This window comes from Hydra viridissima, unplaced genomic scaffold (genome assembly GCF_058129835.1).
Source record: "Hydra viridissima isolate aposymbiotic clone 2 unplaced genomic scaffold, HvirCarnegie_v1 scaffold_11, whole genome shotgun sequence".
In the NCBI taxonomy this organism is placed as follows: Eukaryota; Metazoa; Cnidaria; class Hydrozoa; order Anthoathecata; family Hydridae; genus Hydra; species Hydra viridissima.
Genome location: NW_028324310.1, coordinates 5178793 through 5192968, shown reverse-complemented (window position 1 = coordinate 5192968; position 14176 = coordinate 5178793). Strand labels below are relative to the sequence as shown.

Below are 14176 nucleotides of genomic sequence, written 5' to 3'. Positions count from 1 at the left end.
TGATTGCCTAAGAAAGACAATTAGGTGGTATAAAAAAGTAGCACTTCATCTCTTTGGTTTTGTTTAATGCTTACTGTCTAAACAGCAAATATGGAGTAGATAACACAATTTTCTTGCTTAAGTTTAGAGATTTATTGAGTGAACATTTGAATGAAATTGTGCCTAGAATCACCAGTAATAGTACTTGTCTTCAATACCACTACTTGTCTTCAATACCACCGAATGAAAAGAAAAAATTCCCAACCAAACCATGTCGAGTCTGCTCTAAAATAAAACGTAAAGAAACACGATATGAGTGTGCTGTTTGTGAAAATAGACCTACGTTATGTATTGGCGAATGTTTTAGAATGTATCATTCAACAGAATAGGTTTACACTTGAATTTTCATGAAATAAAATTAAATCAATATCAATGTTTTATTTTTATCTGTTTTAAGCTATTTCTGTCTTTATCTGCATTTTTTGTTAGGTTCCCTGGATTTTTAAAATAAAAACTTGAATGTAATATTTTCTGAAATCAAATGTGAAGCTAAGAAAAAAAAAAAAAAAGAACAGACAAAGCCAGTCATGCACAAATATTATTTGAAATAAGTTAGTATAACTACGAGTTTACTCGTAGTTGGCAAACTCATGACGCCAGCTTACTACGAGTATTCTCGTAGTTGGCAAATAAATGACGCCAACTTACTACGAGTATACTCGTAGTTGGCAAATAAATGACGCCAACTTACTACGAGTATACTCGTAGTTGGCAGCGAAAGTGTTAACTACTTTTTAATATTTTACATACCCTAACGAAACGATACAACTTTTTTAACGACAAATTTCATTCCCTAACGAACGCTTTTTAATCATACTGCGCACGCGTAACGCATGCGCAGAACTATTTGTTAACTTTTTTAACGAGTAACTTTTTTAACGCAACACCGGTCGATCACTAACGTCCATGTTTTAATTCCTTCCTTAATTGCCTTTTTAATTACGTCTTTATATCCATTTACGGAAGAATGACAAGAATTGTGTGGTTTAAAACTATACGGGTCTGACAATAAAATCAGTTGAACACACTGTTAAAGTTAGAACTTTTCACTGTGATGCTCCAGCAAGATCATTTTTAAAATGGACTGTTGTTCATGCTGGATATTATTCTTGTGAAAGGGTGCATTATCAAAGGTTCTTGGGAAGGAAGAGTAGTAATGATGTTTAAAATAGTTTAATGAAGAACAAGAATTTCGCAAGCGGACAGATTACGATTTTAGTTGCCAGTCGTATAAGTAACATCAAAAATATAGTCTCCTCTTATAGCTACTGGTATTATATATGTTTCCAGATTTCTGCATTGACTATGTGCAAATGACCAACTAATTATTCAAAAGAATTTTGAACTATTTCCGTAAAGGGCCTATGGCTAGGTTATTACAAGCACATATTTTACAGATTTCTGAGAAACTAATTGAATTTAGAAATTACATTGTTCGCTGATGATAAATTTCAATATGGATAGACAGAGAGGCGAATTGAGAAATTTTAAGGAAACCCACCTTTATAAATGTATAATTGGTAAGTGTCTTCTAACGCTGCTTTCCAAAAAAACAATGATTTTCTTGACCTATTATTGCTTCATTAATTTTCTCTTTTTAACGGCTGTCCGAAAGACATATCCTGAGGAATCGGAGAAGACAGTTCATAAATTTATTCAGGGTGTGTTAAAAAACGCATCAGCATCACGAAAATATAAATAAAATTTTGTAATCATGTGCTCTTTTTTTCTGGATGCTGTGAAGTATTTTAATTAGCGCAAAAATCTTTCATAAAAAACGGTGTAAACAAACAAAAAATGGCTGTTATAAAAAAAAATATCACTCTACATTATCGACTTTTTGTTACACTTTTAATTTTAAGACGTCGAAAAAGCGTTAAGAAAAGAAAGCATATGTTTTGGGTCAGAGAACTATTTAAAAATCGCGTTCAGCAAGGTGCGTTTAGTTCTTTGGTGCAAGAAATGATGCTATTTGGTAGGGATTTTTTTTTTATCGGTACTTAAGAATGTCTCCTGACAGACTTGAACACCTTTTATCATTAATCGGATCTTCATTAACGAAAAAGTATTGTCCCAGTAGAGAGTCTATATGTCCATCGCAAAGATTATTACAATTCGATACCTGGCTACAGGAGAATTACAACAAACTCAGTCCTTTAATTTTCGAGTTGGCAGAGATACAGTTTGTAATATAATCGAAGAAACTTGTTGTGCTATATGGGAAGTTCTCAAAAAAATATTTCTAAGAGCACCAAATGACATAAAAGAATGGCAAAACATCATTTAAGAGTTTAATTAGAGTTAAATTAGAGTTTAATTAGAATTTGAAATTTCCACAATGTATAGGAGCTATTGATGGAAAGCATGTACGCATTTAGGCTCCTGCAAAATCAGGTTCTTCTTTTTACAACTCCAAAGGATTTTACAGCATGATTTTATTAGCCATTTGTGATGCTAAATATTGTTTTACAATGGTTGACATTGGGGCTTATGGAAGGGATAATGGTGCTGCCATTTTAAATGCAAGCACATTTGGTAGAGCATTTAATGAGGGAAGTTTTCATTTACCAGAAATTTCTGAAACTGATCCTAAAGTTCCACCAGTCCTTGTTGGAGATGATGTATTTGCACTTAAACCATGGTTAATGAAACCATACCCAGGTAAAAACCTTACCGTTCAGCAAAGAGTTTTTCATTATCGCCTGTGTTTTTTCGGTAGTTTTTTAAGTATGTTGTAAACTTCGAAAGAAATCGATTATTTTTTAGAAAACTTTTGAAATCTTTTAGAAGTTATTGGTTAATTATAAAAGGAATCCTGTTGAAAAGTATGGAATTAGTTTCAGATGAAGAAGATTTTAAAAAAAAAAAGGTGGAAGCTTTAAAAAAAGTAACTCAAAGTAAGATCCAGATGATGATGTCAGGTGCTCGCAAAAATATTCGGTTTCTATCTAAGTGTCCATTTAAAAATGTAACCAACTATTGAAATAAATAAATTAGTTAGTTTCATTGCGTTAAAAATTTAGAAAAATTAGTTTAAGTAGTTTACAAGTAATTAACGATGAAAGGGTGCTGAATTTCATCGTGATCAATCAATAAAATTATCACATAATTTACTTCCATTGTAAATTGTCAATTAAAAAATTGCAAGTATTTTGTAGATGATATGCCTCACTTGAGGTACGTGGCTAAACATAATATTGAGAATGGAATAATTTGGCAGCTTTCTTTTTCTTAAAACTTCAAGTATTGGAGTGGTAAAAAATTCGTTTTCTTACTTTTTAACTGTTTTGTAAAATAAGTTGAAACCAGCATTGTTTCTCGCTCCCTGTAAAGCGCCATCATGGAACGAGATAAATTTTTTTCTTTGACCAGAATGCTTTTCTAAAGACAACTGTTAAAAGTCAAACTTAATTTTCTAAAAATAATGCTAAAAGCACATTAATGCTAATGAAAAAAATTGTGCATTTGTAAGTTTGCAAAGCAATGTTTTTTTGCAAAGATGTTAACCAAGTCTCCAAAAGTTGATATGAAGATTTTTACCTCAGAATAATATTTGTAGATGTATGGTCTACATACCAAGTTGAAAATATAAAATTTCCCTTGTACAATTGACAGCTCTATTTATTGATACATTTCCTTGTTGCATTAGTGTTAAATTTCTTACTTTAAAGCGCAGGAAAAACAACTTACCCAACCTTTTGAAATAGACGGTAAAATTAAAATATAGACCCAAATAAGCTTTTCGAAGTACTAACAAAGCTACAATTCGTTTAATTACAAACAATTACTATATATAGTACAAAGACTTTATATAATCGGTATCGAATCGTCTGGCATCGGTACGATACCTTACAGTATCGACTTCGAGATAATGCGAATGTATCGGTCCAAACATGTCATATCGCTGCTAGGTTCTTCACAATAATCTGTATTTTGTTCTTATTGTGAAAACGACATTTTAATGATTTAATTTAAAGTCGGTTTAATTGTTTGTTATCTTTGTAAGTTTGTAGCTGTAGTAAGGTTTAGGATTTACAGAGGTATGAATCTGGTTTTATGTGTAAAGGGTTAAGGTTGTGTTTGCCGTCCTCAGTATATTCTATTATACAATATAACTCAATGAACTTTCTGTTAGTGGGTAATGGTTAGCACTTTTTTATTCATTACATTTACAAAATACAAATAATACTCTCTTACTTTACTTGTAGTGTTCGATACAGTTTTTATCAATTATTCCTCTTTCTGTTCTTTTTTTTTATACGAATATCTCTTCTTTATTTAAAACGGCAGAAATCCTCTGGTTATTCTTCTTTGATTAATATTTATTCTTCTTCTGTTTTATTCCTTACTTCTTTTTCTCTTTTATTCAAATATATTTCAATCACAAAAATTCTCTCTTTAAAATTCTTCTTAAAAACTTTCTTAAAACTGTCTTTTACTTCTCTTTAAAACTTCGTCTTCCTCCTTCTATCCATCTCCCTTCTCTCTCTGTAAAACTCTATTTTTTTAAACTTTAATAGTTTTTGGTTGGTTTCTGTTGCGATACCTATTTATCGTTTATTTATATGACCGGTTGATGAGTCTTTGTCTTTTCCCAGTTGTTTTTTAACTTTTCTTTCCGTTTTATCCCTTATGAATCTTCTTGTTTACGTCCTTTCGCAGTTGTTTTTTTTAATTTAACCTTTCTTTTTTCCATTTTATCAATTACTTACGTGACAGGTTGATGAATCATTGTGTGTACGTCTTCTCCGGTCGTTACTTTTCTTCTTTTTGCGTTATCATTTATTATATGGCAGGTTGAATAAGTCTCCGCGTCTTTTCTGATCGTTGTTTTTTTTTCTTGATTCTCCCGCTTCACATTACAAAAAATTAGAAAGTTGAAATAGTAAATTTAGATAATAGAGTTAAATATTTTAACTAAATCTCGGGTGCTATCATAGCTCTCGTCTGATATCTTCTATCATTTTTGTTCAACATTCAACATCTAAACTAATCATCATGCCTCCTACAACATCTTTAATCTAGGATTGTTTCAACAAAAATACAGGTATGTACTACTCACTAAGTATCAATTGTATTTTATATCTTATGCTTGTTCATCCATTTGGCACCTTGTGGTGTGCAACTGTGTGCAATTCAGTTGCTTGGTGACACAATTAAAACAAGCTCTTTTTTTAATTGTCATAAATTTTAGTATCCTTTTTTTTTGGAAAAAAAATTCAGATCAATATAACTTAAAAAATAGCAAAAAACAATTTTCTTTTTTTATTCATAATGACTGAAGATTTGTTGTAATGCCTGTTTTATTAGCAAAACGTTAAAATCGAAGGACTTTTTTTGCCTCAGTAGCTCAAACTAAAGCTTTGAACCAAGTTTTATTGATAAGCAGATTGAAATATACCTCCTCAACAGTGGGATTTTTTTGCTTCAAATCCTTTCAAAAATACAGTACAATCTCTCTAATTCGAACTTCATGGGGAAAAATAAAAGTTCGAATTAGAGAGATTTTCGAATTATAGAAAGTTGATTTTTTTTCAAATATTCTGGTCAAACTACAAATAGAGATGAAAAAACAAACAAATAGTGATTCTTAAGCATAAATGTAATAGAGATTATGTGTTGTAAACTTTTTTATTTAAAAAAAAATTCAGTAATTGTAGATCGCCTTTTTTGAATATAAGCTCATTTGTTTGAAACATTTAAGTACAGCTCAGCTGTACAACGTCAAAACACAGTATCTGTATTTTTCATAATTTAATATGAAAATGATTTTGTAAAGTACGTTGGGCCGCCAACTTAACTTCATACTTATCACTTGAATCTTCATATTATAAAGTTTCAAGTGATAAGTATGAAGTTAAGTTGGTGGCCCAACGTACTTTACAAAATCATTTTCATATCAAATTATGAAAAATACAGATACTGTATTTTGACGTTGTACAGCTGAGCTTTTTGTTGACATGATAATACGTATCAACCTTCACCCATTTAGCCAAATTTCCTTGACGAAAAGCGTCTAAGAATTTATCTTTATTCTTTTTCCAGGTTAAAAGAATGTTTGGTGGAATATCAAAGATTTTCGAAACCTCTATTTATTTTTCCTTTCTCCAATTCCAGTAGAACATCGTGTTTCCGCTTTAAATTGGTTTCTTCATGCGGTCTCTTTGATGCCATGACGTTTTTTAAACAAAAGATAATAATTCATGTTAATCGTTTTTCAAAAACTCAAAACATTCGAAATTTGAAAAAAGAACTAAACGGTTAACGAGCTTTTTACACGTCAGAAAATAAAAAAAATCGATTTACAGAGAAATTCTCACTAAAGGGTCAAAAAATCCAATCGAGTTACAGAGGTTTTCGAATTATAGAGATTCGAATTATAGAAAGTTAAACAAAAGAGTTTCTTAAGCGAATGTCACGGTGACTTTACATTTAGTCGAATTACGGAGGTTTTCGAATTAAGGAGATTCGAATTAGAGAGATTGTACTGTATTACATTTTTAACAAAATCGCTTTTTATATATATAAAATATTAATAAACCCCAAACTTTTAAACACTAATACCTTGTTTCTAGGTTAATACCTCGTAGTTGTTTTAATTTCTTATTAAATTATGTTTTACATTTTCAGGAGAATCTGTGTAAAACTTTTGGAAATAAGCTTGCCACAAACTAATCAAATACTTGTTTGCGAAAGTACATCAAAACATAACATAGGAAGTTATTGATCGAGCTTCAAAAGAATGAAGATAAGCGGAAACTGCAAGCAGAGAAAGAACCAATTTTAATTGAGGCAGGTCCTTCTAGATCCACAAAGGAGGTAACTTCAAACCTCCAACTCTCCGAAAGAAGGCGGTTACAAAAAAGCGGCCACTTATTACCAAAGACACTATAAAACATTCAACAATTTTCTTGAAAGGTAAGCTCCCCCAACTCTAAAATACAAAAAATACTACAAAATACACTAAAGGGAGCCGTCAAGCCATGGAAAAAAGGTCATCGGTCTTAATCACTTTGCGCCACCGACCACCGACCATTAGACCTCAAAGGCAAATGAATCATTGGTGTCATTACATTACATTACATTACATCTCTCCACACTTTGTCCTAAAGAAATTTACATTGGAAGTGTGCTTATTCAAAGAGTAATACACTGGTGTCAACATTGCAAAAGCATATGACAACACACTCTCAAACCCCGAATGATTAAGAAAAGTACCTTATAAACTGTGTGTTGTTGGTCAGGCGATAAATACGCCGCGCGCTCTAGACAGCAGTGTATTTTTAATGACTAAAGAAGAAGACTCTGCCACATGAAATGATCACAAACTCAACACTGCACAGTGACCACGAGAGGAAACAGTCATTTTGACATGCTGCAAGCCATGTTTTGACTGAAGGTCCCACTCATTTATTTGATACAAAAGGTGATGATTGAAAGAACCTCACTCGGGGATGCTACCAACCAGAGAGAAATTCTTGAAGGGCTTATTATCAGGACTAAATAAGAGATTTCCCGCATTTGCATTCGGCTATTTTACGTCCATCCGTTTTTCCGTGGACATCTCCTTAATATCAAAAAACTCATTGACAACCACATCATAATCAAAGAATGCTTTGAGAATTCGTCATCATCTGCCTCAACTCCACCAGCATTATTGCTGGTGAGGATTCTGATGCTGATACACAACGGTTGGGCAGAAGACGAATATAAAGTTAACTTAGAGAAGGAGAAGAAGAAGGAAGACACTACCTCACATCAGGCACTCAGAAATCCATTTTTTAAATAGAAAATAGACAAGTATCAAAAAGCAAGAAGACAAAAATGGAGGTAATACTGACTTCTTGGTATAGTGGAAGCAACATACAGTTGAGCTGCCTATTCTTCCAGGTGTCGCAAGATCCTGGTTGGCAACTCCGCCAACCTCTGCATGATCTAAAAGGGTATTTTCTGCTTCTGACCTGATTGAAGATGCAATCTCGACATCAACAAGACAGATAAACTTGTTTTTATAGTGAGAACTGTTGCACTCTAGAGAATCAAGTCAAAAAATGGCCCATGGAACCAGAATGTGAAAGCGATATGGAACATGAAGCAGACTTTTCATTAACAGAAGAAACTTATTAAATACCAACAAAGGAAAAAAAACAACAAATGAAAGACAGCCAGAGTCTTTTAGATGGTTAAAAAAATACTTTATCTTCAAAAAGATCTCTCTCTTTTATTTTGTTCATAACAAATTTTCAAAGTCACATTTTTGATTTTTTTTCTTATTGATATCAAACGAGACTATGTGACCATTTGATACCGTACGATTTTTTTTATTATCGGACATTACTATATAGGCAATACCGCATAATACAAAACCATCCCTCTGGCTATCAACTTACACGATACTAATTTAAAAAAGTACGATTGTTGAGAAAAAAATATTTGCAAGATCATATAAAGACTTAAGTTAAGATGGGATGTAAGGTTTAAAAAGTAGAAAATTATTTTAATTAGTGATGAAAGCAAGTTTATGTTATTTGGTAACGATGGGAAAAGACTAGACGTCCCAAAAATAACATCAATGTTTTACCATGGCCCTGCGCCATCTCCCGACTTGAATCCAATTGAAAATTATGGAAACTAGTCAAAGAAAAATTAAGAAATGCAAAACAACAAAGCTGAACTGTGGGCTAGAATGAGTTTGCCAACTACGAGTAAACTCGTAGTTATACTAACTTATTTCAAATAATATTTGTGCATGACTGGCTTTGTCTGTTCTTTTTTTTTTTTTTTCTTAGCTTCACATTTGATTTCAGAAAATATTACATTCAAGTTTTTATTTTAAAAATCCAGGGAACCTAACAAAAAATGCAGATAAAGACAGAAATAGCTTAAAACAGATAAAAATAAAACATTGATATTGATTTAATTTTATTTCATGAAAATTCAAGTGTAAACCTATTCTGTTGAATGATACATTCTAAAACATTCGCCAATACATAACGTAGGTCTATTTTCACAAACAGCACACTCATATCGTGTTTCTTTACGTTTTATTTTAGAGCAGACTCGACATGGTTTGGTTGGGAATTTTTTCTTTTCATTCGGTGGTATTGAAGACAAGTAGTGGTATTGAAGACAAGTACTATTACTGGTGATTCTAGGCACAATTTCATTCAAATGTTCACTCAATAAATCTCTAAACTTAAGCAAGAAAATTGTGTTATCTACTCCATATTTGCTGTTTAGACAGTAAGCATTAAACAAAACCAAAGAGATGAAGTGCTACTTTTTTATACCACCTAATTGTCTTTCTTAGGCAATCATAGTATGATACCATTTGTTCCGCCCTATCTACTCCTGACATACATTGATTGAAATCTTTAATAATGTTGGGTTTCATTTTCTTTTCTCCTCTCCTGTTTGTCACTTCAATCATTTGCAACGAATGCAAGTTGCTAATCATTGGCACGTCTCTTTTGTCGTTCTATTTAGCAACCACTACACCCACTCTGCTTCTGCTTATAACGTCTCCCTGTTTCAGTTTTGCTTTTGTACACTCTTTTGGATTTGACTTTCGGTCAGTTCTTAAAGTACCACAAATGTATGTTTATTGATTTATCTTCAAACCAGGATCGGCAGTAAATTGAATTTGTTTTACAATATTCGGCTCATCTTTCCATTGGTTTGAATTTTTAGATGGACCAACCGTTGTTTTAGCTCTTTTCGGCGGCATTAAAAAAATCTTCTGCAGTGGCTGCTAGATGAACGTCTGTTAACTGATTGTCCTCACTTTCTTATTATCTTCAGAATCTGATTATGATGCAGTCAAGCTCGAAGATGTATTAGTATAAGCAAAAAATGAATCCGAATCTTGAATATCATCAACATCATCTTCACTGTCCTCACAATCTTCCATTATCATATGTGCTGATCCAATTGTGGAATATCTGTGTTGAGCTAATTGGATATAGATAAATTTATAAATTATCTATTTATAAAAAAAGAAATTACTCATCTATAAAACACATTAATTAGTATACTGTGTAAAAAATTCGAAGTGCACACTAAAATGTTTTTTAATGTATTAAAAAACATCTTATTGTGTACTTCAATTTATTTTTCACATTTTTAATAACATACAGTATAATGTATTTATCAAATATACTTTAGCTTCTAGTCTAAAAAACACAACAATTTAGTATAAAGAAAACGAAATATAAATTACCTTTTTTACTCATGAAAACTGCCAATGTGCATGTGCATTAGGGTACAGCGAGAATTTTTTTTCTTCTAAAAGCTTAAGAAAAGGTGTATTCTTATGTAAAATCAAATTTTAAATAGGGTTTCCTTAAAAAAATCTTTGATCGGAAAAAGTTTTGATACCCAAATTTTCACTTTTAGAAATTGCAAAATTTAGTAAAATCTTATTTGTCACATTTGTCCTTTATTATGTTTTACATGTCCTTCTTTTTCATTGCGATGAAATATTAAATGCAAATAATGTTTCTAGACAAATTGCAAGTTTTTTTGATACTTGTTTCAAAGTCATTATCTTGCATGAATCCTACCAGCAATGCAGATTCTGGACATTTCAGGGGAGAGGGTCTTCAATTTTCAATGAGGTTTCAATGATTAACAAATTTGCTTATAACAGTTGTTTTTTTTGTTTCATTAGAAACAAAGGTGGTGCCAGTGATGCGGTTTCCCCAAAAAACAGGAGGTCTATCCCATCTTACTCAAATAATATTTTGATAACACTACTATAACACTATTAAAAAAACAATAAATAAAACAACATATCTTTCAAATCTATTGACATTGAAAATTTATTAAAATTTCTTTCTTTGTTTTAAAAACAGGTAGCAACTCTCTATGTTGAGCTCTAGCTCTAATATATCCATCTCTTGCATCTGGCCCAACTACTGACATGGATGCTACTGTCACTTGTTTTACAGCACGCTCGGTACTTTGAGTATGAATTTTAACAGAAGGAGTTATTAGAGGTGTCAATCTTAGCAATACCAACTTATCTTTAGTGAGCGAACAAGTAAAAACAGGTTCTTGTACTACACCATTTTCCCATTTGACTAGCTCTTGAAGAGTAGTTGCTTCAAAGTTCAGTTTAGGTATTTTTCTTGGTCTGATTCGCATGTCTCCAAGGATATTATTACCCCTTTGTTCCAAAATTCGGTCAACTGCAAAGTTGCGGTCTTCTGCATTATTACTAGATAATAAAGAGGTTAATAAACTTTCATGGTTCGCATACCAAGCGCCTAACTGGATGTAGGGAGTCACAATTTCTCTTACTATAACAGGTTGATTTCTAAGAATTCTCAATTGAGACAGAATGTGATTGGAAGCATCTTCAAGTCTGTCTTTAACTTTAATGTCAAAAAAAAGTTTAAAGTAAAATTGTAAACAAAATAATACAAGTAACTCAAGATTTTTCAAACTCTGATCAGTTAAGTCATGTTTCCTTGTCCACATAAAGACTATTCTCATGCCAGTAGTGAGCCATCTGGCATGACTTAAGGGGCCACATTGAATTTCTCTAAGATTAGGTGGCAATACACCGATCTTAACTGCTTTACATAACTTGTAGGTTTGTTTTTGATTTGTTGACATATTTTTTAGTATTGTTTCTGGAATGTCAACAAAGCTCTCTCCCTCTGGAAGAGCTTTAAATTGAGGATTGTACTCCATTTTATTAACATCAGCAAGACATTTTCCCACAGGACCTACAAAGCCAGTACTACATGATGTTAGTCCATCAATTTCTTCTATTAGGTGACGCAAAAATAACTCATTTGAATGAAGCATGCATATGGCCCAGTGGCATTTGTGACCTAACATCTTTTCAAGATGTGTTATAGCACCACCTTTCCAGCCAGTGTTAATTGAAGTTCTATCAGCTCCAAGTACTAAACATGATTCAGTAAGATTATAATGTTGCAGCAAATTATAAACACCTTCAGCAATCTCTTTAGCTGGCTTATCTGAATGAGTATGTGCATTTGGAGTAAAATGACCAAGATATCGACCACCAGGTTTTATAGTCACAGTAATGTGCTGCTCTTTGATAATAATAGGATGTAGTTGTCCATTTGAATCATTTATCATCGCTCTTGTTGAATCTTTTCTTCCATCAAAGTAAATGCCAATATTATCTGCTTTTGGAAGATTAAAATTGTCATTATTCTTTGCTACTACCATGATTTTTTTTCTTGCTCTCGTCAACTTAGAAGGATCACAAGCAAGGTAAGATTATTCAGGGGTGAGAAATCCTGCTTCAATTAAATCTTGCAGATAACTTGTAGCAATTCCTGCAGTTGCGGCAGGTGAAATCCCAAACCTATAAAATAAAACTAGTTTATATTTACTTTTATTAATTCATCATCCAAACTTTTGCTGCTCAACAAAATAATAATCTATATGATTACCTTATACTAGCCATTGCTGTGTTTTTTATTGACATAGTGTTTTTTATTGACTTCTTTTCTAAAAATCGTGTTACAAGGAAAGCATAGACACCTAATTTATCCTTTAGAAGCCTTTCAACCAACAATTTAATTTCATTGTCTTGTTTTAAAGTAAAGTTACCATTAACTGGATTATAGTTGTCATTGAGAGAAATATCAGGAGAAATATTTTTTTGATATTCTTCATATAATTCTATATCTTGTTTTTCTGTGACCTAAAACCAAACTTTTACAAATATTATTTTTGTTTTATATATATGTGTGTGTGTGTGTGTGTGTGTGTGTGTGTGTGTGTGTGTGTGTGTGTGTGTGTGTGTGTGTGTGTGTGTGTTTGTGTGTAATTTGCTATATAAACAAAGAAAATATTTACTATTATGAAATTATATTTACCTCAAAGGATGCTTGATCATCTTGTAGTTTTTTCATTCTTTTCTCATAAGCATTTCGTCACTGATTTTTCTCTTATATTTTTTTCTAAGTTTCGTTGTCTCAATCTTATCAGCATGTCCCATTTGCATGTCAGACTTTTCACCTGTCTTATTTCTTTGACTGTATAACCACCTGAGCTCCATAGTTGGAATTTTTTTAGAAAAAATACAGGTGCAATTTATATGTGCTTTACTTTTACAATTTTGGGGGGAAGAACACCCAGACATATCATGTTCACACAGAAGAATCTTATGAGGACATGTTATGAGGTCCATTAGCTTATCTAACTTCAATATAAGTTCTTCTTTTACTTTTGCCTTAGTTCTTCCCCATGCAACGTTTTCTACTTTCTCCCAAAGGGTTTTAATTCTATAATAAATTGATTTCTCACCAATAATAACTGGCTGTTGAAACTTAACATTTGCTTTTCTCCATTGAGCAAGAACAAATGGAATCAGATCGTTAGCAAGATCTTTGTTAGAATATTTATTATGGTGTAGATTGCATGTCATGCTTTTTTGTTCTTTTAGTAAAATCCCTTTTTGAACTGCTCTGTTTGTAGGCAGCTCACTAGGAATAAAATCTTTTCCAGGTCCAATAAAATCGGAAATTGCAGTGGTGGATGATCTAGTCTTAACTTTCGACATTTATGAATATCTCGATTAAATAACTAATAATGAATAAAATAGTAACAAACTTCGATCTTGTATAAAGCTTTTATACAGCGGAGAGCCAAGTAAAAATATCTTTTAAAATTAATTCGGCGCTGCGCTTATTAGGAGAGTTTATTACATAAAAACGGATTTTGTTTATTTTATAATAATTTAAGTTTTTTTCATTTTAATAATGTGTAAATATGAAAATTTGGGTATCAAGACGTTTTCTGATCAAAAAGTGGTCCATAACAAACCTACCTTGAAATTTAATTTTACATAGGAATACACCTTTTCTTAAGCTTGAAATTTATTTTTCTCAAAAACATATAAATCTCACTGTACCCTAATGTGCATGTGTAAAAAAATTGAAACACTATTTGTAATAATAATACATCAAATAAGCTACATTACTACACCTTTTGAAGATGTAATTGAGAACTTGAAAATTATAATTAAAAAAAGTAAGATGTAATTGAGAAATACAGCATGTAATTTAGAAGTCGCATATGTAATTAAGAAACACAACATGTAAATAAGAAATCGTAATATGTAATTTGAAATATATATTATAAACTTTTC

General features: G+C 31.8%; 2 protein-coding genes across 2 annotated transcripts; both read right to left on the bottom strand.

Moving 5' to 3' along the window:
* Window positions 1–10820: 10820 nt before the first annotated feature.
* LOC149881841 (uncharacterized) lies at window positions 10821–12246 on the bottom strand. Its single transcript, XM_090066718.1, has one exon. It carries the CDS (start codon window positions 12244–12246, stop codon window positions 10843–10845), a length of 1404 nt encoding a protein of 467 aa, XP_089922844.1. The 3' UTR covers window positions 10821–10842.
* Window positions 12247–12271: 25 nt separating this feature from the next.
* On the bottom strand, window positions 12272–13937 carry LOC149881840 (uncharacterized). The gene is made up of 3 exons (XM_090066719.1): window positions 12903–13937; window positions 12474–12727; window positions 12272–12385 (listed from the first exon to the last, which is right to left on the bottom strand). Exons 1-3 carry the CDS (start codon window positions 12936–12938, stop codon window positions 12298–12300), a joined length of 378 nt encoding a protein of 125 aa, XP_089922845.1. The 5' UTR covers window positions 12939–13937; the 3' UTR covers window positions 12272–12297.
* Between the last annotated feature and the right edge of the window lie 239 nt (window positions 13938–14176).

What these genes read in the sequence shown, in the direction of transcription:
- LOC149881840 (XM_090066719.1), bottom strand. Translation starts at nt 12,938, where the DNA reads ATGAAAAAACTACAAGATGATCAAGCATCCTTTGAG. An exon ending in ATGATCAAGCATCCTTTGAG is followed by an intron (nt 12,728 to 12,902) that starts GTAAATATAATT and finishes GTTTGGTTTTAG; the next exon opens with GTCACAGAAAAACAAGATAT. An exon ending in ACAGCAATGGCTAGTATAAG is followed by an intron (nt 12,386 to 12,473) that starts GTAATCATATAG and finishes TTTATTTTATAG; the next exon opens with GTTTGGGATTTCACCTGCCG.
- LOC149881841 (XM_090066718.1), bottom strand. Translation starts at nt 12,246, where the DNA reads ATGGTAGTAGCAAAGAATAATGACAATTTTAATCTTCCAAAAGCAGAT.